This window comes from Anomalospiza imberbis, chromosome 16 (assembly GCF_031753505.1).
Source record: "Anomalospiza imberbis isolate Cuckoo-Finch-1a 21T00152 chromosome 16, ASM3175350v1, whole genome shotgun sequence".
In the NCBI taxonomy this organism is placed as follows: Eukaryota; Metazoa; Chordata; class Aves; order Passeriformes; family Viduidae; genus Anomalospiza; species Anomalospiza imberbis.
Genome location: NC_089696.1, coordinates 16,821,500 through 16,847,278, shown reverse-complemented (window position 1 = coordinate 16,847,278; position 25,779 = coordinate 16,821,500). Strand labels below are relative to the sequence as shown.

The window sequence follows — 25,779 nt, the reverse complement described above, 5'->3', positions numbered from 1 at the left end:
TGCTTGAGCTTTGTCAAGCTCATGGCTTGGGAACATGACCATTCCCTGAGAAGCCTGTTCCAGTGTTCAACCTACCTCTTTGGAAAGAACCCTGAATATCCTACATAAAACCTGCCTGACACAGCTCCACGCTGTTCCCTTGGATCCTGTCAGTGGTCACAAAGAACAGATCAATACTGCCCCTCAAGAGGATCATGCAGACAGCAATGAGCCTTTCCTTGGCCTCCTCTTCTCAGCTAAAGAAACCAAGTGACCTCAGCTATTTTTCATATGGCTTTCCCTTCAGAAACTTTGTGTTCCTCCTTCAGATGCTCTCTAACAGCCTTAGTTCCCTCTGATATTGTGGTGCCCAAAACTGGCTACAGGACTCAAAATGAGACCACTCCCCAAACCAGAGCAGAATGGGACAATCCCCTCCCTTGCCCAGCTGGCAATGCTGGACAACAGTGCAGGAGACAGTTGGCCCTCCCATTTGCCAGAGCATATGGCAGTGCTTTATCTTTTAATAGGAAACCTTAGAGGAATGCTTCCCTACTCTCTCCCAAAGACAGTTTACCCATCAGCAAGCCACCTACATTTTTAAATTTAGTTTTACAGGTTAATTTAAGCTCGCCATAAAAACCTTAACCAAAAACAAAGACAACTACAAAACAATTCCAACACCACCACACTTCAACTTTTTTTTCTTCTAACTCAGGAACATTACATTCTGTTCCCTATCTTAAGCGTTCAAATATCCTTTCTGGAAGTTATGGCTGAAAAAATGATGAAATCTACTAATCTCACTGAAAAAAAATTTCAAATTTTATATATAATAAGCAACTCCTTATTTTCAACCTGTTGGTTACAGAGTTATAAGCTGTTCTTTTCTTTTCCCTAACTGTACTGGAAAACGGTTTTTTGTCTGTGATGCTCCAAAATTTATTTCAGAGCCAGCACTATATACATTATATCCATTACTACATACCATACCACAAATAAAATCTTAATAACTTTTTTCCCCTACTAAAATTGAGTCAGAGTGAATACCAAAATATTCACCCACTACTTGCAATCTATGCAGAATATGCAACATTTTTCTCTAAGAATTGCTGAAAAGACAGAATACTACGTCTAAGTGAGAGATTAGTATCAAAAGTACTTTGCTCTGGTTCTTGTAATTGAACAAGAGAATAATATCAGTGCATGCAGATATTTCATTAAAACGCTAAAACTAAACCCCGTCAGTCAACATAAAAATATTACACAAACGTACAAACGATACTGTGCTGTCTGCTGTATTTATGAGCAGTTTTGTTATTCACGAACCCAACTGCTTCGCACGACATCTCTCATTAAGCAACACTCTTCAGGAAGACTCCCTCCATGGCAGCAGAGTCGTTCCTGCCGCCCCTCACCGCGGCGCCGGGCCCCGCGTTCCCTTCACGCCAGCGGCCGCCTAGGCAGGCGTCACAGCGGGACCGGGCACCAGCCGCAGCGCACCCTCAGCGCGGCAGGCGGGAAGCGGGCCCGGAGCGGGCGCGACGGCGCGGGGGAGCGGGCCCGAAGCGGGGAGCGGGCGCGGCGGGGCCCGCGCTCACCTTGTCCGAGTCCAGGTCGGGGTCGGCCTGGCAGAGGCGGAAGAGGAAGGACTTAGGGTCCCTGCAGAGCGTCTGCCGAGTGGTCAGGAAGCAGGTGCCCCCCACGTTCAGCCTGACCCACTTGCCGGGCCCCGCGCCGGGCAGGGGCGCCGAGCTACACCGACGGCAGGGCCCGCCCGCGCCGAGGCCGCCAGCCGGGGGCACAGGGAACTCACAGTGGTTCTCCGCCGCCATCCTCGCCACCGCCGGAAGGGGCCGCCCCGACAGCCTGGCCCCCGGCGCACCGCCCACCGGAAGCGTCGGCTGGAACAGCGCCCTGCCCCTTCTCGCCCGCCGGCCGAGCGGCTCCGGCGTGGGGCTCCGGGAGCAGCGGTCGCGCCTGCGACAGGGCCGCCGCTGGGCCGGAGGCCGCGGGCCCGTCTGTACCCCATGCCCCCCGCCCCACGGCGGAAGGAAGAGGCGGAGGCCGCGCAGAACCCTACATGCCTTTATTACAGACTACCAAGCATAAATGAAATCCGTCATCCAGCCACTAACTTCACATCTACAGCACAGAGATCTGTCGAGAGGAGAATAAACAGTCATTAAATTAGGAGATATGATTAAATCATCGACCAATAGAAAATTTATATAATAAAGCCAGAAAAAAGGTGTAAAATATAGTTTACAATAATTATTCACATTCAAGGCTGTACATCAATACATACAACACCATGGCCCCGAACATGAAGTCAATCCAAATAATTCATATATTAGAATTTAAATAACACAGACTGAACTAGAGGCCAACAAGAGCCAGCAAATAACCTTAGAAGAATAAAAATACAAAAGTGTGTATCATATCATTGCATTACTTGCTTCTGTTTTCTCAAGTTCTTGGAGGAGGGGAGATTGTTTTGTGGTTTGTTGAGTGGGGGTCAGGGGTTGTGTTTCTTTGGGGTGGGTTTTTTCTGTACATCACAGTTACAGCTACAAACCAGGTAGAGCATATTACACATGTAACTGACTGCCACCAACCTGAAAACAGCATACAACTATCAAAACTCATTATGGCTCCTGGTTCCTAATTTCTCTCTTTTGTCAGAGTAGTTTTCAGTTCTGCTACCATTTTGAACATTCACCACATCAAGTCAGTTAGTACATGGCCACAGGAAGCTTTGTCAAATGGCAATCATCTACATTCATGGCCCAGCTGACAGACAGATTTCTCTCTTGACCAGGGACAGGACTTGAGGAAATGGCGTGAAGCTGAGAGCTTTAGGGTTAGGTGTCAGGAAAAGCTCACAGGAGCTTTAGGTTAGGTGTCAGGAAAAGGTTTTTCACTCAGAAGGTGGATGAACAATGGAACAGGCTCCCCAGGAAGCGGTCACACTACCAAGCCTGCCTGAGTTCAAGGTGTCTGGCACATGGTAGGATTGCTGAGGAGTCCTGTGCAGTGCCAAGAGTTGGACTTGGATGACCTTGATGGGTCCTTTCCAACTCAGCATACTCTCTTTACTCTAAAATGAGGCTATTGGGTGTTTAATAACCACTCCAACTGTTTGTTGCATAACAGTAATTTCTTCTATGAAAGAGGAAACATTCTGAAATTATCAGTAATAAATGAAAACATGCCATTTTGGATTACAGGACTACTGGTCTGTAAGCTCACTTGATCAACTGATAAACAATCTGCATCATGAGGCTTTGCAGGAGCATTTCCACTTGAATCATAAAATATTCCCATGAAGCATTACAGGCATTCTGCAAAATTTCAGATAAAAATACTGCACCTATTTGTGCAATTTACTAGTAGAAAGAATGACCAGAATCCATCCAGAGGCCACATATTTAGGCAACTATTAATACACAAGTTCTTTCCTCAGCAAGGTGTTGAAATCAAATGTTTTGTCCACAGGCCAAATGAAGTAATTGCCTTGACTTTACTAAATCATTCAGAAGAAAATGTACAGGTGGGAAATTCCCATAATTCTTCAAAGTTCCAGCACAAACAACAATTGTATTAAACACATTGAATTAAGCATCTTGAACTATGAAAGCTGATTAGAATAATCACATCTTTGTTTCAATCCACAATTCTTTTCAGACTTATATATAGCAGATACCTCACAATTAAATCACATCAGAAGGAGAAAAGTAGAGCACAGTACTGATAATTTGATCTTTTCAGCACCTAAGTACCTAGCAAATGGAATTGTAATAGGCAATATCAGTCTGCTAACAATGCCTCAATATCACATCTGAAGTAACTCTTAATACAAAACCTTTAAAAACTGGACTTTAAGGCAAATGGTAACTTCTCAGTTTATTAAAGCAGTCCTAAACTTCTTGTGACTGGGCAGTAGTACTTCATCCTTTTTTAAACTCCACACCACAGAAATAGGTGGAATAAATACCTTTCTGAATTTCAAATACCAAGCAAAGCAAAATTACAACATTATTGACCAGATTCTTCATAAAAGTTTGACAATTGTTGAAATTTGAGGAGATGGAATGAATCAACAGATTTGGTTATCAGTAGGTCTGCAGTAAGGGGAAATCTTAAAGAAGAGTCTTCAAGTACCTAAAATTTTTCTTCTGCTTTGAAAACCTTGGATTAAAAGTGGAAAAATCACCTGGCCTATGTGCAGCTCTGAAGAACCTCCTTTGCACATTTCATTTCATGAACTCCCATGAGCCACAGGGGTGATCTTCAGGACAAAGACCTGATTCTACCCCACATCAGGTATAAGCATTTAAAATGGGTACTAGCCCTTCATAGTATGCAGCACCTCTCAATACACATTTAAGTGGACAAACTGGTAAAACATACTTGAATCCACGATTGCTTTGTGATGCTTCACTCTATACTCTTGCCACCTTTCAAACCCACAGGTTCTACACGTAGTCCAAGCAATAGAAATACTTCTCCCAGGAAAGTTCTAGCTCCTTCCCAAAAAAGCAGTAGCTAAGTAAGACTGGATTAGGAATACTAAAGCTCTAAGTGGAGTGATGCCTGTAAGAGATGCTTACAGTTTTCCAATAACAGTACTGTCAATTAAAAAAGAAAAAAGGACTTCTAGAATGCAGACATCAGCATTCCAGATACCTTCTTGACAGCTTACTGCTACCAAGATCTACAAGGCTGGCTGAAAGCTTTTGGTAGGCAGGATGAAAGCCTACTGAGAGAAGATTTTCAAGGCATGAAAAAACATAAATTATTTGCTATGGTAAAATGACTAAAAATCTAAGTATTACAGGAAACACGCTTAAGCACACCTAGATCTCTACCTAGTTAACAAGCCAATGGAGGTCATTTTGCCAGACTTTTTATGTGATGCCAAATTTTGTCACACTGAACAGCAGTGGCACTGTGAATCTCCATCACTGTATTAAGTTGGGAATACGTCTGTCTAGATCTCAATACCAGAGACTAAATCCAAAAGTGGTAAGGTGGTCTCCAGTGGACACAACACATGGTTGGAATTTGACAGCTGGAGAACAAATGGACAGCACTGCAACAGACTTAAAATACATGTCATCTTGGTTACAACAGCACATATAGCTTACTACAGACAGAGATCAAAGGTACACTGTGCTATTCAAATTTGAGTGACAAGGAGTATACTTTGTATGTGATGGAATTTCTCATGATGCAAAGGGAACATTTTTCTGTCTTCCTCAGCCATTTACAGGACCCCTTCTCCCCCTTAACACCAGACACAGTAAGCCAGGGATTTGCTTCTCTCAGGTTTCCATATGTGGTGGATACAAAAGACTACAGGAATGCAGTTGCTCCAAAAGAAAAGGCAACTGCACTGTCTCTTTTAAAGACTGGAAAAGCTGAACTGCCATGAAGTTCAACCACATAACACAGTTTTTAAGAGATCAATAATAAATCTCCTTCACCCTGTAAAAGAAAATATTCTACATTCACATATTTTCTGAGAAATTTGATAAGCTACTGTTCTTAAAATACTGCTTCTAGAGAACAGTAGCCTATGAGTTTTTTCAACACTGTAGAGAAACCTTATCTTTGGTGGAAGGAAAAGCACATCATAGTATGACAACTCAAAATGCTAAGTAATGGTATATGCGATGAGTAAATAAGTAGGTGTGATGTTTATACTGCTTTTAAAACAAGGAAGGAAAGCCTTTGTCCAGACCTAGGTCATTCTCCTCTGCAAGGTTTAGGAACACAAGCATGTAGAAAATACCACTGGGGAAGTTTTTTTTTAGCACACAGGAAGTTGTGTCTTTGTAACATGACAAGAAGTGTTTGACCACAAAAACAGCCATAATTTGAAGAGGATAAAGGAGATCGATATGAAAAATATTTTCATTTTATAGATATGCTTTAAGTACCATATATTTTCCCCTTTGTAGCAATATTTGCCTTTGATTTTCTCACCAGATTACTTTATTATCTGTATTTCAATTCCTTACATTTTTTCCAGAGTTCCTGAATGTTTGGCCAAGGACCAAAAATAGAATTGACATCTCATTACACAATGAGACAAAAAAAAAAAAAAAAAAAAAAAAAAAAAAAAAAAAAAAAAGTCAAGTAATCAATTGTACAAAGTTTTCACACTTCCTTCTCTACTCAAGAAAAATAGGTTGGCCCCATTAAAATGCACAACACATGCACACCCTGGAAAGAAAGCTTCTAGCCCTCATCTGCTGAAAAGGTGAAAAACTATCTACTATTTCAATAGTAGCCTTTTCTCCCCCATACTAACTAGTTTCTCTTTTAGTTAGCATTAGTTAAAAGCATGCTGGTAAGTTTATTGTCCCTTGATTAAACACACATATGACTTATAATAAAATTTAAACTTCATGTTTAAAATGCTTCAGAAGCCAACATTTAAATTTTAGAAATTTCAGTGCTATGTTCAGCATTTTACTCTCTCAAAACCTTTATCACTGGAGCCTGTCTGCCGGACAAATACATCTGATTCATTCACATAATTACTATAGTACCACACAAACCCTGCAACCAGAACTATGTTAGGAATTACACAAGGGTGCAACCAACCTGACTATAAATGCCATATACCAATAAGCTGGGGGACTGTGAGGAAAGGAAAACAAAGAGGTGGTACTTAGGAGAGGCATATAAAAGCTCCCTGATGAGACACAGTTTAATGATAATCTGAGAGTCGCAGAAAACTCCAGCCCCATAAAATGCAAGGCTGGTACATGATTCGGCGTGTGTGCGTGTGGATTGCTTTTAATTCATCTTAACTGAAGCTGGTAATGCAAGGTCTATCCACTAGTCTGCAGCAGAAACAGAACTGAAGTGCACAAAAGCAAGATCTTCACAGCAATGATATGCATATGGAAGCCTCAACAGAAGCACGAAGAGCGAGCAAAGCAACCCTGAATTCCATTAGGTTTTTGCTTTTCTTCCTTTTTTTTCTTCTTAAACCCCCCCCCCCAAAAAAACAAAACAAAACCCAAAAAACCACACAAATGAACAAAGCAACCAAAACCTCCCCCCCAACAAAAAAAAAAAAAAAGAAAAAAAAGAAAAAAAAGAAGAAAACCAAAAACAAAAAACCAAAACCAAAAGCCAAAAAAACATCAAAAAAAAACCCCAGGAACATTTCAGACGTATGCTTCCCCTTGAGATGGTAATATTTGGGTTGAAAAGATTCCTCTGATCGGCTGCACACGGAGTTCTAGCAGCAAGTAGGGAAACTGGGAAATTTTGGATGAGCTTTACTATTTTGCAGCATTCTGGTGGTATCTGTGCCGCCAAACTTCATGTATCTTTTTGCACCATTTATGAGCATTCCCACTTGGGTCCATCAGGTAATATGTCCTGTTTGGCTATAAGTGAACAACATTTTAATGATTACTCCAAACATTGTTTAACCAAAAAGCAGTAGTAATTCTGCACCTACCAATAAAATAACTATTCAGAATTAGCTCACTGACTTTCTGAAAGTTAAATTCAATTACAGCTATATAACATTATATATTACTGATTAACCATACATCTGGCACCAGAATATTTTTAAGCAGTCAACTGACAATATATTATACACCTCTCATGATTCACTACATACAAGCAGGGCTAAATGTTAAGTCCTTAAGAATGTACTTCAAAGCCCAAAATCCACTTATGGTTTATTTAAACACTAATATTAAAAATACAGTTACATTTTTGTGATAGATGTGTATGTCAGAGCGACATTTTGTGTGATTTCTGTTTTATTATTATTCAATTTTGTTTGCAGGTGTGGATTTTATGCGTTTTTTTGTTGGCTGACTTAGTTCAGGTTTTTGTTTAGTTTTGTTTTAAATTAGGACTATGAAATTTTGTATCTAAGCAACTATACTTTCTCCAGAAAAATCTTTTTGATAACTTACAGAAATTGCCCAAGCCAATTTACAAAGAAAATTCAGAAAACAAACTTACCGTGTGAACAAAAAATGTCTTAAAATTCTTGGCTTCTGGACGCAACTCTAAAGACCATGGAATTTCTCCTTTTAGAACTTTGTTGACAGGATCCACATAATACAGGTGAGGCCCTTCTGTAAGCAGCAATTGGCGCCGACGTGCAAACAATCCCTAACAAGAAAAGTAGAAGCAGCAATGCAAAAAAACCACAAAAAACGAAAAAAAAAAAAAACCAAAAAAAACCAAAAAGCACCCCAAAATCAAACAAACAAACAAAAAAAACCCACCACCAAACCAAAACAAAAACAAACAAACCATGAGGGAATTAAATATGTGAATTTACACATCTCTGAACTGAACAACAGAGGCAGGATAAAACCAGCTCAGTGCTAGGATGGTATACTTGAGTTTTGGTGGTGCTGGTGGGGGGGGTCTTTAATTTTACTTTACCTATTTGACCCCTCTCCTTTTTTGGGGTGTTGCAGTGCATTATTCTACTATGTGGCGAAACACAAGTACTATTTTAGGGAAGTATCTTCAAGTTCTAGCAAAACCTGAAACACCTAGCAGCACAGAGCGAAGCAGAAGCTATTTCTCAAAGAAATCAATAGTCATGATTTTGTAGAACAGACTACAAAGAAACAGGTAGTAACTTAGACGACAGAGAACCTTCCTTCTGCTAAAGCTGATGCAGACTATCCTTGCTTATCTGTAAACTGCTGAAATTAACACTTAAAGCTGTTCGAACACCACCTCTGCCTCTTTCAGGATAAAGGCACAAAGATCCAGGAAGAAAAGCATAATTGAGAACAACGTTGGTAATTTTTTTGGTGTTTTTGGTTCAAGCCACATTCAGACGTGCATCAAGAAAAAGTGTTTATTAGATTAGATCAGATTGGGAGGAGGACGAGCAAATACTCATTTGCTACAATCTCAACATGAAAGCATGAATAGCAGATTTACTTAGCTTTTCCAAGAGATCAAGAGCACATCACTAAATCAAAAAAAAAAAAAAATCCAATCTACTCACAAGAAAACAACGAATTTTTAAAAATAACTTGTTTATAGGTGACAAATTGTTTAAGCAAGGAAGCTTTAAAACAGGCTGCTTATCTATGCTGCAGTTATACAAAAATTTGACAGCTCGATTTTGTTACAAGAAATTAAGAAAAGCCCTTACCTTTCTTTTGTCCACTGGACCCATTTTTAGGATTAAGTTATTTTCTACAAACTGATGCCTTAGGAAAAGAAAAATAACTATTACTCCAGAAGTAATTCTTTCACAGAAACAGCTATAATTATCAAGCAGTTTTTCATGTCACTCCCTACCATGTCCTTTTCCACGAGAGTCCTGAACAACTTTAGTATATGAGTTTTGGACTCTTCCTTAGCCCAAACCAGTGAGTCTTTTATAAAAAAAAAAATTCTAAAAAAAAATTTTCTAAAATTTGACAGAGGGTAAAAAAAACAACCAAACAAAACCAAAACCAAACAGAAGAACCCAAACCAAAAAAAAAAAAAAAAAAAAAAAAAAAAAAAAAAAAAAAAAAAAAACCCAAAATGAAAAATTAACAAAACCAAACAAAACAGGAACAAAAAATAAACAAGATAAAAATAAACCCTAAACAAACCAACCAACAACAACAAAAACAGAAAAACAAACAAACCCCCTCCACCCCCCAAGGAACATCAACAACAACAAAAATTCACAAATGAGAGACTTCTCTAAAGAGTGAAAAGAAATGCTGTTACATAGTCTGGAGGTATTTTGGTTACATATCCACAGAATATTATCATGCAAAAAATTCCAACAACTGATGGCATCTGTAAAAAAGGAGGAACCTTTTCTAGTTCTAGGACTGTAGAGCGAAGCGAAGACTCCGCAGCACTGGATAGCGTCATTCTGCCTATCTTATAAACATACTCCACATCATCTTCTAGACCTTGTAAATTTTAGAAATATACTATTAGGGTTTTGCTGCTATTGCTTTAAAAATAGAAGCCAAGAAAAATCTCGTTGCTAATTGTTTACTTGAAAATACTAAGATTGACAAATATTAATTTGAATCAAAAGCACTTATTTTCCAGGATACTTTATTGCTGTGCAAGTTATTTAGCTACATTCAAAGATCCTACCAAGGATTTCCACCAGCTTGTTTTGCCAGAAGTAACCTCTTTTCGTCTTCAGAAAACTGTAAATCCAGCTCAAAGGAATTGTTGTCAAGATCATGAATATACTGTTCAATATTTCCTCCTGATGTCTGTGGTGTACTTGTCTCTGCAGCAGACAGTGAATGGGAAGAGGCAGAACTAGAAACTTGCATGCAACCGAACTGACTCAGGAGATTGTCATACTAAAGGAGGAAACAAAATGAAGTAATTAAATATCTTTTATTAAAAGGCTTATTTTGCACTAAACTGTGGATTTTAATTAAAGCACGCTTTAGTTTATTTTGCTTTTGGGACAAACCCTAGCCTATTCCCTATAGATCAGCAGGCATTTATGCAAAAAAGTATGATTGATCAAAAGCAAGCCAGTCTTGTTTTTTCAAAATACTCACTTTATCAGGAAACAACTGCTGATTTAAGTAAAAATTTAACCATCAATATTTATTACATTCTTAATAATTAACATCTTCATTAAAATGTAACTATAGTTTCAGTAAAAATATTTATATTAGTATTTATATTAATATTCAATACTTATGCTATAATGGAAGTCTCAGGCAGCATCAGAGCTGAATACAGCAGTAGACAAACATACATTTCCATAACAGTCTTCATCATCCTCTGACATAGCAGGTAAATACGCTGTAAGTTTAGGGGGTGTCTGAAGATGTAGGTTCTCCCACACAATGGATTCGAAGAAGGGGTGAGCCTTAAGAGGCCCATATCCTCCCATTTCTTCACAACCTAATCGGTTGGTAGCATCTAGAACCTAAGCAAATTAAAATTAAGTTAAGCTGCATAAAATAATGACAAAGGTCAAGCATTATTCACATTTGCAAAGCACCATGTGAAAACATAAAACCAGTTTGTCCCCCTGCCCTAAGCATAATATAAGGAGGTTGTTTATAATAAAAGATGTTATTTGTCAGTATGTCTTGTCAGCAACATTTTGTATTTGATCAGCTCACAGATCTAAGGACAGGAGCACTTATTTAGGTCGACACAACTTTTTGGCTTTGCTTCTTCGTAAAGACTGAAACAAACATACAGAGAAGGCTGATGAAACACACCTCATTTAAGTTTAGTCCACCATCACATTCTAGTGATGCAAGAAGCTGTGGAAACTACAGTTGGTGTTAAACATCAGCCTCTCAAGCACCTTAAAATTACACAATTCTCATGATACAACCAGGTTCACCATTCAGGAGATGCTGGCTTGGCCATAGAACTGGTCTTGGACCCAGGAAAGCTTTAAGTTGTATTTATCATCATTCACAAAGGTTAGTGCTTCCTCCCCATCCCCTGCTAATATGATAGATTATTGAATTTAAAAAAGCTTATAACACCTAAAACGTTCTCTGCATGTTCACTTGAGTGTCATGACTATAATCTCACTGATGGAACAGAATAACTTTTTTTTCCTACTTGTCAAACCTTCACGGGCACAGTAATTCTTAGGCTGATACTATTGAGACATGCTAAGTGCATGCTAAAATGTAAGTCAACTGGATTTATATTGTAATGAATATATCTGCCTGTGATGTACAGGATGCTGTTTTCAACTAAATGATCCCTTATACAACTCAAAGCCAATTAATTTGAGAACTATGTAAGCCTGAGTATTTGATCTTAATTTCTGTTTGTAATGCACAATATCTAAAATTGTTTGCTTCCATTTCACAGAAAGACATTCCTTGTCCTTCTAACAATTCTTGTTAGAATTCAGATTAAAAAAAAATAAATAAAGTGCTGTTTAATAACAGATGTTGATTTTCAAGGCAGTACCCTACACAGTCAATAATGCTCACGGATGTTCATATTATAAGATCTGCAAGAGTGCATAGAAACTTTCAGAAAAGAGAACTACATAAGCTGAATGTTTTCCACTGTCAACAAAGCATTTAATGACAAATCAATTTCAGTGATACCTTTTGGTTCAAGAAGTTAGGCATTTAGGTACTTGGTCAGTTATTACAAAAAAAAAAAAAAAAAACCAAAAAAATCACCACCAAGACAAGCATACTACATTCAATAAGAAAAGCACAAATATTTACCAATAGCTTTTCCACAAGGTCTTTTGCCTTGGGAAAAAATTTTTCTGGGAAGTCATATTCCAACTTTATTATCTTCTGGAATATAAGATACTCATTTCTGCAGAAGAGAAAAATATTAACTCTTGTTACTAGCTCTCCATGGTTCTTTCACCTTAACCTGAATAAACCAGACAAATATTAAACAAAAAAACTACAAGTTAAGTTACATTCCCATAAATCTTCCTAGGATGAAGGGTACTATGATCCTGTAAGGACCAGATACTTGAGCAATAACAACAAAAGCTCAAATGATTCAACAGAGAGTGTTGAGGATACACCTTATAAACATCTTCTCATGCAGTTATATAGTGACCATCATGGCACAAATTACATGTGGAATTCTAGGATAGCTTAAGGAATCTCTCTCTCAGGAACTCTAGTTATAGCTGTCTAAGCAACTTCATGACATCAAAAAGGACAAATAAAAGCAGGCATGACATTAATACCAGCTCTGCATAATGATAATACTTCAGAACTAGTAGTAAGGTAAAAATCCAATCAGAGGCAATATATTTATGATCCACATGTAAATAATTAGCTCAAATCTCTTACCCAGCTCTAAATGGAGGCAGTCCAGCTACAAGTTGATATATTATGCATCCCAGAGCCCAGAGGTCAGAGCTTCAAAACAAAGAGGAAAAAAACATAGAATTTTTTTGTAAAAAAAAATCTTTAAAATGAAATCTAAAAAGAAAAATTCTTAACCTTCTGCTGCTTAAAACATAGCATGAACCCAGTGGACAAACTTGCTTTGTATATTTTCCACAATATTTTTACTTCAGCCCTTGACAGATGAGTAGGCTAGCAACACAACTCGAAAGAAAAAACTGTAGAGTAACAGTCCCACAAAAACTGACTCCAAGCACAAGTGGAAGACAGGTGAATTCTCAGTCAAAATAATGACTCAGTCACTTTGATGACTTAATGACTTCGAAAAGAATACTTATTATCCACATGACGATTCAAAGATGCATCCAGCTTAATTCAATATATGCCCCTTCAGTGTTAAAATACTTCCCACTAAATATTTGATTCAAAAAAGAGAATATATTACAATACAGTTTTTTTACTTTTTTCACTTAAAGCTTTTCTTAAGACACAAACAAAAAGACAGGCTATAATGGTGAAGGAAAACTATGTTCTAGTGTGGTGGATAAAGGAAAGCTTTAGTGTGTTGGCCTGAAAGAACACTTTTAATTTATTTTACCTCGAGGTAAGCTACCCACAGATTTGATTAAAGCTTCAAAATCCCCATGGAAAACTAAAATACTAACAAAGACTTAAAACTACTCAAATTAAGAGTTTTCTGTACAGGTGAAGCATTATGCAACTTCTAAAAGGAGATGATATTCTAATTAAGTCTTTCCCTTAGCCAAAACAGTCAAAAGCTCTTCACTAAAAGAAGACATGAAAAGTCTGATAGTATCTCTATCACTTCAAGAAATGCTGGCACAAATTACTACACCTATTCACATAAATGATCCTTTTAACCTGTGATTTGTCAGCGACTAGCTTACTCTTACTCTTCCCTGACTGCAGTAAAATAGATATACACATTCAATAGGATACCATCAACAAGCAATTTTAATGAAAATTAAAAATTAGAAATTTCTTAAGGGCATCACTCATACCAGGCAGAGAGATGAGCTTTAAAATGTTGCAAATCTTAAGTACAGTTTAGGAAAGATAACTGCAAGTTGATCTAAATACAAGTCAAAGAAGCCTGCAGCCTTCTCCTTAACTGAACAGCATGTGACATTCTGTTGTTCCTACAGCAGGAAATACCATGTTTCAGCAATCTTATATGAAATGGAATTAAAATCAGTATATTACTTGGATAATAGATTGTTCTGATTTATTTATGAGTGAGAAATCCAACTTCACCTTACACACCTCCTTCTCCAACAACACCTAATCCTGTTAGTAGAACTCAAAAAAGTAGATGAGCTGAGGAAACCAGCTCTTAGACAAGAAGCAATATTTAATAAGAAAAAACTTTTCAAACTCTCTTAAAATACTCGAGTATCTTGTTTCTTTAAAATACTGAGGTTGCTTGCTTGATTTATCCACTCCACCCCATTTGACAGTTTCCTGACAGAGTCAATAAAGTTCTGGAATATAGAGCCCTCACCTTTTACAGGCAGATTTCTCTGTCAGCAGTTCTGGAGAAACATACTGTGCTGTCCCTACAAATGAGTTTGCCCGCGCTGTTAAGGAAATAGAAAGAAATAAGCAAACACATACTTATGCATAAGCCAATATTCCCCTTCCTCCCCTGTCACCACCCAGTTAAAAAAAAAAAAAAAAAAAAACCAAAAGATATTCCACTGCAAGTTACATAATGCTGAAAAGAACCTATGAGAATTTAACTTCTCTACCTACCCACAAAACCTGCTTGGAAGAAACAAATCAATCTCACTGACACCTATTTGGTTCAAGAAGCTAGGCATTTAGGTACTTAGTTATAAAATCTACCAACACAAGTTTGCTACAGTTAAGAAAAAAAGTGTCAATTGAATTCAGTTCAGCCTAGAGCTTTTTTCAGGCATTGTCTGCAGCATCTATTTACAAGCTATTAGTAACAACTGCAGACACATTAATTCTACAACCTCCACATTTGCGCAATTCTTCCAGCCACTGGAGTTACACATGTAAGCAGAGTTATAATTTACTGTATCAGGTGAGCCATGGCACCTATTTGTTTGTATTCTTGTCTTGCAAATGAAAACTAAGTAATCTGAAGTTCAACTTCCCAGCCTATTTGTTAATCTAGCTGGTATTCCACTAAACCAAATACTACCTCCTCTGCTATAATCTAAGTAGTGACAGGCAAAACTGTTTCAAGATCTTTTAGTGATTTAGGTGAGGTAATGACATTGGAAGGTTGCAATCTGGTAAATACAATACATGCACATTTTCAAAGGATCACTTGCTATATTTATTGTTGTCACATAATGAATAATGGCAAACCTTGTCTGCTATCTGCAGATAATACTTTTGCTGTTCCGAAGTCTGTTATTTGAATGTGCATATCTTCATTTAATAAGATGTTCTCTGGCTTAAGGTCCCTGGAAAAGACAGATTTTTATACTCAAACAGCATACAAATTAAAGTTGAAAAACTGTCTAGTGACTTAGGTACATAATGCTATAATAAATGATGCATACATTTTATAAACATTGTTACAACAATGTAACATTCTCTAACATGTAGCTGTCAACCTGCAGACTAACCAATTTTGTTAAATCCATTAACTATTTTTTAAAACATCATGTAAATAATAATCTCAAAACTATGCTACTGTGTATGTCACATGTTCAAAAATTTAAAAAAACAAAACAAACAAAAACCCCAAACAAATCCCAACAAAAACCCCACCTCACACACACAAAACTCCCTGCCCCTTCACTCCAAAGCTTTAATTTAAATAACATCTGGCAGACTGATACGGCATTAAGATTTTCTACATCTGTTTCCTCAGTGCAAAACCCCAGTTAGTCAAAAACTGGCAAACCCAGCTCCAACTAAGTAGATCACCTCCATGCATAATCTGCATTTCAAATGCATGCCTATCATTTGCATAGACACAGCCTCCGATTCTGAATAAAATCAGACTTCACAGTATCACAAACACAATAGGTAGCAGTACAGAGTTAGATGTCACGAGATGCATTAGAAACAACTTAAGAGCATTCAGTTACACTGATATAATAAGCCTTTGCAGCAAGTTTCCTTAGCTGATCCAAAAAAACCCTACATATTTCCCTCCCAAGCAGGATCTTTGAATGCTCATAAAGAAATCTAGGAGCATGGGAGGTGTTGTGTTTGACCAGTAAGAAAAAAACAGTAAAAACTGAGAGCTGTTTCTGTCAATCACTGTGCAGCACTATTTTCTTCAGATTAAAGCCCCCTACTATGGAAAAGTATGAGTTGTACAGTTTAAAGTCTGGAATCTTCCACAGAGAGCAACAAGCCATAAAAATCCTGTTGATTTTCCTGTGCCTGCCCTATGAGAGAAGTAGAAAGTATGTGAATGGAATGGACCCTTTTAACAGTTCTGTGTAGGGCTTTTTTAAGATACAGATGTATGTAGATACATTGTACTCTATACACACTTCATATATACTGTTTACATAATATATCCTATACCTACCTATTAATACTGGATTATGGATTGATAGCTATATATCTAAATACATAGAGAGATATCTGTAATAAATTTTCCGGGGTAACCTGACATCTTAAAGTGGTTTTATCTCATGTCCTATTTCTTCAAGCAGCAAAAAATCCCAAGAGTTTTCAGGCATTGCTAGAGCTGTGTCCTCATAAACTTCACACTAAGTTCTCCAATTGCACAATTTTACTGTTTTCTTTTGAGCTCTTCGTAGGGTCCTTCATATAAAAACAAGTACAAAGCAACTCCTCTCCAATATGAGGTTTCCGATATAGGCTTAGTAACACTGAAGATCATGCCACATTAATTTAATAAGCATCCTCTCAGCCTAAACACAGGAACTGTAAAAAGAAAGTGAAATTGGGAGTTCTTGAACTTCTCCCCTGCCCCTGTAGAAAATATTACACTTTCAGTATGCTCCACATCCATCCCCCCTTAGATTAAAATTCAAATTATTTCACAAAAACTTGTATTTGAAAGGAAAAATTCTTTTTGTAATAACTGAAAGAAAAAATGGTATCAGAATTATAATCAGTCAGCTTTTTGCCAACTAGCATCTAGTGTCCCATGACAACTGCTTGGCAACCTAAACACAATAGATTTCTTACCCAAAAAGAAGTTCTGCAGCTCAGATGTCTAGCACATAAAGCTTTATTTAATAAACATGAATGACAAAACATGACTATCCAAACAATATCTTACATCAAGAACAACTTTGAAAGTACTACTCAAAACTTCGCTAATTTCACCACTTACCTAATTGCTGTGCAGCTCTGTGGAAATTGTTCATTCAGTGAAAACTGATATAGATTAATTTTACTTGATTATATAGTACACATTAAGCCACACACAAAAAGAATTCTAGTTACTTTTGCTACATAACAGCACAGGAAAAAAAGTAGTTAAACAAAAAGTCAGTTTCTGGCTTTCAAGTCAACTGATGAAACTTGAAAGTCAATCTTTTGGTAATGTTAATTCAAGGCCAGAAGGTTTTTTTCACTTTTTCCTGCTCCAACAGTTGGTATAACAGTGATTGGCTCTCCTCCTCAAGTTTGCCATGTTTAACTACTGATGTTAACTGTGCTAGGGCTGATCAAATGCAATTTGTGCTCTTTAGCTTTTCACAAAATCCAACTTTGCTTTTAGCTTCACAAAGAACATATTTAGGGAAAAAACCACCTCTTACATGATCAACTGCATGTCTGTCTCAACTTTGTATTACCTGTGAATGATTCCTTTGCCATGCAAATACTCCAGGGCTGATACAATTTCAGCAGTATAAAATCTTGTACAGGTCTCATCAAATGAGCCAATTTTGCGTATATACTTTAGCAGCTCTCCGTTTTTGGCATAGCTAAGTCCAAAATCTGAATGTAACTTAGTTAAGGTTTATCTCTAGCCCCTCAAAAACAAAAATCCCCACAACCTTATTCCAAAGAGAAGAATACTACTAAAAATACATTAACAACAGGGAAGAAGTTGGTTAACTTGAAACTTTACAAGTAGCAAGCCCAAGCAATTTCTAAAATACATCAACAACCTAGGACATGGGTCCAAATTACTTAGCATAGCAAAAATTACATAAAGGGTTAATGTCATAGTTTTTCAAGAGAGTGACCTGGATAATTAATTTAAATGGCATACATAATTGCCCTCAGAGTTATTTACAGTAATAACTGATAGAAGTTAAAAATTGTCCCATCACCTAGAAAGTACCAGAGCAAGTGTTTACACTACCAAAGAGGCCCTGTGAGCTCATACCGTATGATATATAGGGGCTTGCCAGCACTATTAGCAGCCTTTGTGAAAACCAGAAAACTGCTTACTTACCCCAGAAATAGACTGATCTATATATCTTTATGCTTGGCACAGCCAATTCCAAGCAGAAGAGCAGGAGGTTTAAAAGGAAGGTCACATAATTAATATTTTCTTAAAAAAAAAAAAAAAAAAAAAAAGCCAACTGTCAAGCAATGAGCTTCCAGGATGAAACTGCACTTTGCAATTACTGCTAGAGAGAGCTGGGAAAACAGCAGCTCAAACAGAGGATTCACATTGTTCTATAAGCTCTTTCATCCTTACATAAAAATTTTTAATAATAGCTCTAATTGTAGAAATGAAACTAGTAGGAAATATAGCTGGCTACCCCCATTTTAAATGCAGGAATAACTATGTTTTACTACAGATAGATAGATGGATACACACACACACATATATATATAAATACACATCAGGAATAAAACATTTCTGAAACACTTCTCATATATCCCGCCTCCCCTCTCCAACCCAATTTAGAATTTTAATATTATTTTTAAACTTGGATTGTTACAAGTCACCCTTTAACATTTACCACATGGACAATTTGTTTAATTGCTCCCCCCTGTCCCCTAAGACACTTACTCTTCTCTTTGAGAGGACCCACTAATTCAATCTGCTTAATTTCTGTTAAAAGCACAGCTACAAAAATTGCATCACATACATTAAGATAGTTTAAATACCTCAAGTTACTTCCATTGTTTCCGTCAGACCATTTTTCAAGGAATCAAAACTGGGCATTGTTATTACACTTAAGAAAGTGTTACAGCAAGTTTTAATTTGCAAAGGATACATAGCTTTTCATCATCCTGAAAGGTGAAGTAGAGTTTCACAAAAAAAGGGTGATCCAGACGGGACATTACATCTCTCTCTCGTGTCACATATGGTACCTTGTTTTCTTTTATGATATGACGTTTTTCTAGAATTTTAACTTAATGAAAAAGACAGAGTAAAAATGCAAGAGGTACAAGTAAATTAAGCCCATCTTGTTTTGGAGTTTTTTGGTTACATTTAATTAACATGAAACCACTAGTTCTGTTCCTTCAACAGGTGTTTTGTAACTGGACTACATTGATACTTTATTTTCAAAAAGTTCATGTTAAAGGAGTCAATACTTACTGGCATATTCTCTAGAACTTGCCAATTCTCGAGCCAAGACAACCTGTTGCCGGAGGAAAGAAAACATATTGTAACTGGCCACTAAAGACATGCAGTAACATTGACCTTCCAGTAGGTATTTGGAGCACAGTAAAATATTTAAGCATGTGTTCATATTATGCTGGCTTCAGCAAGACTTCTGCAGAAACTCAGTTCAGCCAACCAATGTTTGTTTTGCCAAAAGACTTACACGTGTAAGAGTGTAAATACCAATTTTTTTTTTCCCAGAATTCTTAAGATTGTAATGTAAGTCAAAGTAAACTGCCAAATTTTCTTAATGGGGGAAGCAAAAAGCAACAAGTACACTGAGGAATACTTGTAAAAATAATTGTCATAGTACTTTCCTTAATACAGATGGCAAAGATTGAAAGGCTAATTTTATCCGAACGAGCAAAAGTAAGAAGTGAGACCGAACTTTCAACTACTTACAGTTTGTTAAGAAAAATTATTTAAATAACAGGAACAGAAGACTTCCATTAGTAGAAGCAAGGGATGAAATTTCAGGCAAGCAGGTTTACATTTTTAAAGAGAAATGCTTTTGGAGGAACACAAGGCTCATTTTCAAGAGAGAACTCTATAAAAGGCAATTTTAGAGTCAATCTGAAAAGTCTTCTTGCATGAATTCAACCAATAATCTTGTAGGTTACAAGGTTATTGTACAGTTGTTTTTCTCATTTTAAGTTTATATCCATTTCAACACCTTACTAAAATCTCAACTTCGTACTTTTTGTTTTTAATCACTGCACCAGGCTTGCTTCTAATCCCTTGCAAAATCAGTTATAACAGAGTACTCCAAAATGTTACAACACACACCTGATGCTAAATGTTAGGTATTTAGGAAATCTAAATAAGGCATTTTTTCAGATGAAAGAAGTGCATGCAGTTGCACTCTTTAGTACTAGAAAATTGACCTCAGTTCAGTAGTAATAGACAGCCTTAACTTTCTTTAAAAGTTCATCTCCTAAAAAGACATTGACATTTACAGTATTTGATCAATGAAAATTTCTATTAGAAACATTACAAACAACCAGTCTGTTAACATCTGCCTCTCTGCAAAAGGAATGTTTGAGATCCTTCTGTGTATATACGCAACACCAGGTAAGATGTGTAGCTGAATGAGAATGTTATTAACTTTTCTAATTTTTGTAACTAGGTTTCATCAACCATATTTATCAAGAAAGCTTCTGAAAGCAGGTCAGTTTAAAAGGCAGTTATTAAATAAAACCCCACATACACAGAGACCATACTCAGATGGCAGAAGGGATCAGGTGACACAGATGAAAATGTATCTTGGCAAATTAAGCTAAAGACTGACTCTCTTCCAGTCCTGCACTGTATCCAATTTTTAACCATTGTATTTCACAGGTATTACCCACACACACTGATATTGAACAGCTGTGTTCTGAGTAGACTGAGCGCTTACCTCATAGCAGGAGTACTTTATACCCTCAAGCTCCTTCCTCACCAATCAAATCTGAGCACACCATATATCTTAATTTCCTCTTAACTAATAATCCAGAAAACCACAGTAGATATGCACAAAAACCAACCAACCAAAAAACCCCTCAGAGGTACATATTAATACAATGTCTCTGTTATCAGGGGCCTGAATCTTATCCACCCTATGGGAAGAAGTAATATCAATAAGGAATGTAAATTCTATAGAAAGAAATTAGACATTAACTGGATAGCTTAAAAAAAAAAGCCATAAAACTAACAGAAAAACAAAAGCATTCACAGAACTTGTAAATGTGTAAGTTGTAAATTCAGACAACAGCAAGGTAAGAAATGTAGTTAAACATCCCAAATCAAAGGAAGGGAAGAGGAAGGGGAGATAGGTAGAGCAGAGAACCTTCAGAGGCTACAAAGCTACAAATAACTGGCAACATACCTGACATACATCATGACCAAGCCCCACTCTAAACTTAAACAAATACTTCTGGCTGCCAGAGATTAAATCTGCATTTAAGAATTTGTTTTGGTCAGACAGTGATACTTCCTTAGAGCTTCTGTTTTTAAGAAATGTCTCATTTATAGGTGGAGACAAAACCAAGGTGGAATATATATGTACCCACCATATTGAAGGGAGTGAGCTACACAACATGCCTCCTCAATCATGCGAATTACAATTTTTCCACCAATAACAGATATTATTCTGAAAGAAGCCTGAAGCTGTCTACAAAGCAAGTAGATTCTCATTAGTTTAAAAGAGCAGAACAACAAGTAGAAGGCACTGTATTTGTGTGTTTGTTTATATCAGGCATGAGTCCAAGAAGTTGCAGCTGCAGAAGAAGATTCCGCAGAATTGGAGAGTGCTCTGAAGAAAAACTCTGAAGCCACATCATGTGTATCTCTGTTGAATTTAAAATGCAGCCCTGGCATTAGGTAAGAGCTTGTGGTAGCTTAACAGAAGTGCAAGAAAACGGAATATATTCATCATGACCTTGAAGAAAATATTTTTTAATCTGAAGCTGTCATTGGATATAGGGTAATATGAGGGCACCTATTTTTTGAGATAAATACTTTTTAGTTCGAATATTGGTGAGGAACTTGGGGGGTACAGTCAGATCTGAGTCTACAACCATATTTAATATGAACAAATCATATGCTTTTTAACAAGATGTTTTGATGACAACAAAGATACATGCTCCACAGATCAAATTCTCTGAAGTTAATTCATCAGAGGGCTGTGCTCCTGTCCAGGAAGACAGGTAGCAGAGTGCTGGACAAAGTTTATTCAGAGTCTGGGCTAAGCCCTATGAATTTCTCTACCTACATGGAACATGGCACTAACTTTCAGAGACCAAAAGCAAAAATGAAAAGTGTACTACTGAAGCAAAGTGTCCTGGTATACCCAAACCAAAACAATTCTCTTGGATGCTTTAGGGGAACCTGCAAATTATGCAAACTACGTATTTGAGCACAAATTACTCTTGACGAGTACTAGAGGCCTGCATCCTAAACACTGCAGTAGGCTGTACTGGAAGAACCAGAAAACCCCAACATTTAGAGACCTACAACCAAAAATTGTATACAACAAGTATATGAAAAAGATACAGAAATATTATTGTCTTACAACTGGGAAACTACCAAACCATCAAATGAAAGTATTAAATGCTTCATGGACTCATTAAGGTAACACTTAAGTAATTAATTTTTGTGCAATGCTGTGGATGTGAGAAACAAACCATTTAAGGCTACTGAGCACAAACATACTGACTGTGACTCACTAAATCCTCAAGGACCAGGGACTGAGTAAGAATACTGAAGTAGTATCAGTGCTCTTTCTTTTGAAAGCATCTGGCAGTACCTCCTGCTACAGACAGGACATCGCATAGTTTTTACCACAAGCTCCTAGACCAATTCCAATCCTTTACATCAAACTTTTTACAGAACCTATTATGGCTATCACACTTACATTAGAAAGCAATGTTGATTAAACATCCAAGCATCAAGTTGTTAGGATACAACAGGGCGACACTTAATTTTAATAGTTAAGCTTAAACCCACTATATCCTATTCATTTACTCTTCAAGCTGTTCTCTCCACATTTCAATCTCATCAATCTCACACAACAAATTTTCAAGTTTATCTAAGACATGTCACTTCTTATGAAAAGTAAAGTTACCGTTGAAAAAGATCCTTCACCAAGAATTTTCCCAAATTTGAAGTCATCAGGTCGTTTCTTTCGAGGCTGTGGAGGCTGCTGTCCTGTGTGCTGCTGCAAGGAGTTTGAATTAGATCTTGATTCAGGTGCTGTGCCCTCCATGCTAGATCCCTGTCTGCTGCCACAAGCGGAAATGACAGGAGTGCTGGAATCTGCTTGGTTCCTCACCATTGAAGGGGATGAACAGGAGCATAAGACCACGCTTGACTGAATTGGAACAGCATCATACTAAAAAGAGAAAATTGAACTATTATTCCAATACCTGACATAATTACCATGCACAACTGTACTTTATTTCCATACAAGGATCATAAGAATTCTTCTTTGAAAGGGTTATCATAAAAAATCTCTTTAAGAGGGAATAAAAGTATTTATATTGGAAATGGCAACAATTTGCTAAATAACTCTTTTTAGGTCATGCTGTCATATAGCCACAGGTCAAATGTCTGAACACTTTAATTCAAGAATGCTTTTTTTAAAACTGAAAAAAATGCTCCTAACACAAAGTTATCAAATTTAATGGCAACTTCTCCTATGAATAACATGACCTTAAATTTCTAGTCTTACAATAAACATCTGTATGTGCCAGTAACATTAGTTCAGAGATCCAAGTTACAATGAACTCTAAACAAACACATGAAAACTTTAATGGAGACAAAGGACACATTCTTGATTTTTTACTCAGAATTTCACTTTCTCTGGTAGTATTTCTCTTTAGTACACATTGGGGAAGGACATACCACAAAAAGGCAGATGAGGTGGAGGGTTTAATAATCAGCAACACCTAAAACTTTTTTTGAAGAATGCTCTGGTTCATAACCTTTTAAAACAAGGGAGATTGCACTACTTAAATTGTACATATGGCCACATAAAGACAACCCAACTGCAAAACAAAAAGAACAGACATAGCCTAGAAAACAGCAAATACAAGGAGACACACTCCTAAAAACTAACTAATGTAATATACTAAGCAAATTGTCATTTGGTACCCTTTTATCAATTTTCCCTAAGTAAGATCAAGGAACCTTGTGAAGTTGCTTTCTGCCCCTTTTGGTAATACACCACAATTATTCTGTCAGGGACTGCTTCTGATGTATTACTTGAATCTGGCCAGAAAACATAAATAGGAGAGCTCTGCTAAACTACTGCTGACAAAAAAAAAATTGTATGTAAACCGAGGAAATATTTAAGAAAGTTAACACCATTTTTTAAATCTCAGTAGTCTAACATACATCCAGCAGAATGGAACTATGACTTAATGAAAATCATCTAATCTCAAAACACATATATTGTACAACTGTGTCAGAGAGTCTGTAACATACATCATGTTATCAAATTAAAAATTACTTCTCACAAAAAAAAAAAAAAATTTACCTCATGAATTTCAATTTGAAACAGTTTTCTGCATTTTTGTCAGAAACCACCTTGGAAGGGAATTGGACTGCCACTCACTGATCCCCATGGTCTTAAGGTACCTAGCTCCCAAATAAGCGATTCCTCACTTGGCTGTGTTCTGTGCAGTAAAGAAAAGCTGCCTTTATTTACTGCTAAAACTGATACTATTATTATGCATATACACATTAAAGTGTATGTGCTGTAGGTCACAGTTCTTTTTATGCCTTACATACATATATTTTAGCTGACACCTTCTGCAGAGTAACTATTGTCCCCCAAATTTTCATATCCCAGATGAATCACCTCTCCTTCAGACAGCTACTCACACAGCAGAGTGTCTAAAGATACACACTAGCTAGAATTAAAAACAGATTGTACCCTTTCCCATCAAGACTGTGGCAAGACTGACACAAGCATGAGTGCTCAGCAACTGAGGCGATGCCAGTATAAAAACCATCGCATTAAATGAAATACAGTAAATAAAACACACATACACACAGATTAAATATCGGGATCTAAATTATGAACTGGCTCCAGTCATAAATGAGGTTTTACAGGAAAATAAAGCAGTAGCATTGCAGGGGTGAGGGGGTCTGATTAGATTCCGCAGCTAGCAAGATCACCTTGAAAAAGCAAACAAGCAAGAAAAACATCCACCACAAAAGCATCAGAGCACTGTGAGAAAGGGGGGAAAATGTGCTGGATGCAGTGTGTTTCGTTACACAGTAGCTGAAGCTAAGTCACAATGAATATCAAGTATAGAAAAATCCTGAGGGAAGAGACAGGAGTAATGGACTTGGTAGGAAAAGAAGGTTATTTTCGGCCAGGGTATAACATCAATTAGTCCCCTGACTTTCTCAAAGGAAAGTCAAGATTAGGAACAAGGAGGACAGAGGAACATGCAATAGATTTAAAAGGATCAGTTACCTAAGAAGTGACGGAACTACGCAACTAGGTCAGCACCTCAACATCTACTGAAAAAGGTAATTCCTACACTTGCCCTTTGATACTCCATATATTCTTCTTTAGTATTTTGTCCTGTATTATTTACCTTCTCAGTTTTATTTTGAAAGGCTCCAAAACTACATGTTTGCAGAAACCATATATGCCTCTTTATATAGGTTTTCACATATGCCCAAGACAGAATACAGGCCAGCTATTCTGATGTAACACTATACCATACTCTTCTGTAAAAATCAGACTTAAGATCCTCCTTCTGCCAGATGCAGATTTTTTTTGGTGAGATATGAAGTCAGTAACTGAAATTTAAAATGTTTAAAACTGCATCTGCAACTCTCAGAAGCTTGAGGATGCTCTCCTTCTAGCAATTATCAACATTTCTCAGC

The 25,779-nt window shown here is 37.1% G+C and overlaps 1 protein-coding gene across 15 annotated transcripts in view; it reads right to left on the bottom strand.

Moving 5' to 3' along the window:
* LOC137483918 (3-phosphoinositide-dependent protein kinase 1) overlaps positions 1–25,779 on the bottom strand; it is a 78,206-nt gene that overhangs the window by 44,087 nt on the left and 8,340 nt on the right. For 11 of the 15 annotated variants that reach the window (XR_011004675.1, XR_011004676.1, XM_068207399.1 and 8 more), the window contains 12 exons: positions 23,000–23,266; positions 19,333–19,375; positions 19,007–19,144; positions 17,624–17,768; positions 15,198–15,295; positions 14,359–14,434; positions 12,780–12,848; positions 12,189–12,285; positions 10,730–10,903; positions 10,102–10,319; positions 9,146–9,203; positions 7,984–8,136 (listed from right to left, as the gene is read on the bottom strand). Coding sequence is in view for 13 of the 15 variants with exons in the window: in XM_068207393.1 (XP_068063494.1) it covers positions 7,984–8,136; positions 9,146–9,203; positions 10,102–10,319; positions 10,730–10,903; positions 12,189–12,285; positions 12,780–12,848; positions 14,359–14,434; positions 15,198–15,295; positions 17,624–17,768; positions 19,007–19,144; positions 19,333–19,375; positions 23,000–23,266 (1,536 nt within the window). In the remaining 2 variants the exon portion in view is untranslated. Of the gene's footprint in view, positions 1–1,580; positions 2,843–7,264; positions 7,462–7,983; positions 8,137–9,145; positions 9,204–10,101; positions 10,320–10,729; positions 10,904–12,188; positions 12,286–12,779; positions 12,849–14,358; positions 14,435–15,197; positions 15,296–17,623; positions 17,769–19,006; positions 19,145–19,332; positions 19,376–22,999; positions 23,267–25,779 lie in introns of those variants that run through there. The other 4 variants (XM_068207403.1, XM_068207402.1, XM_068207400.1 and 1 more) reach the window with 4 other exon arrangements.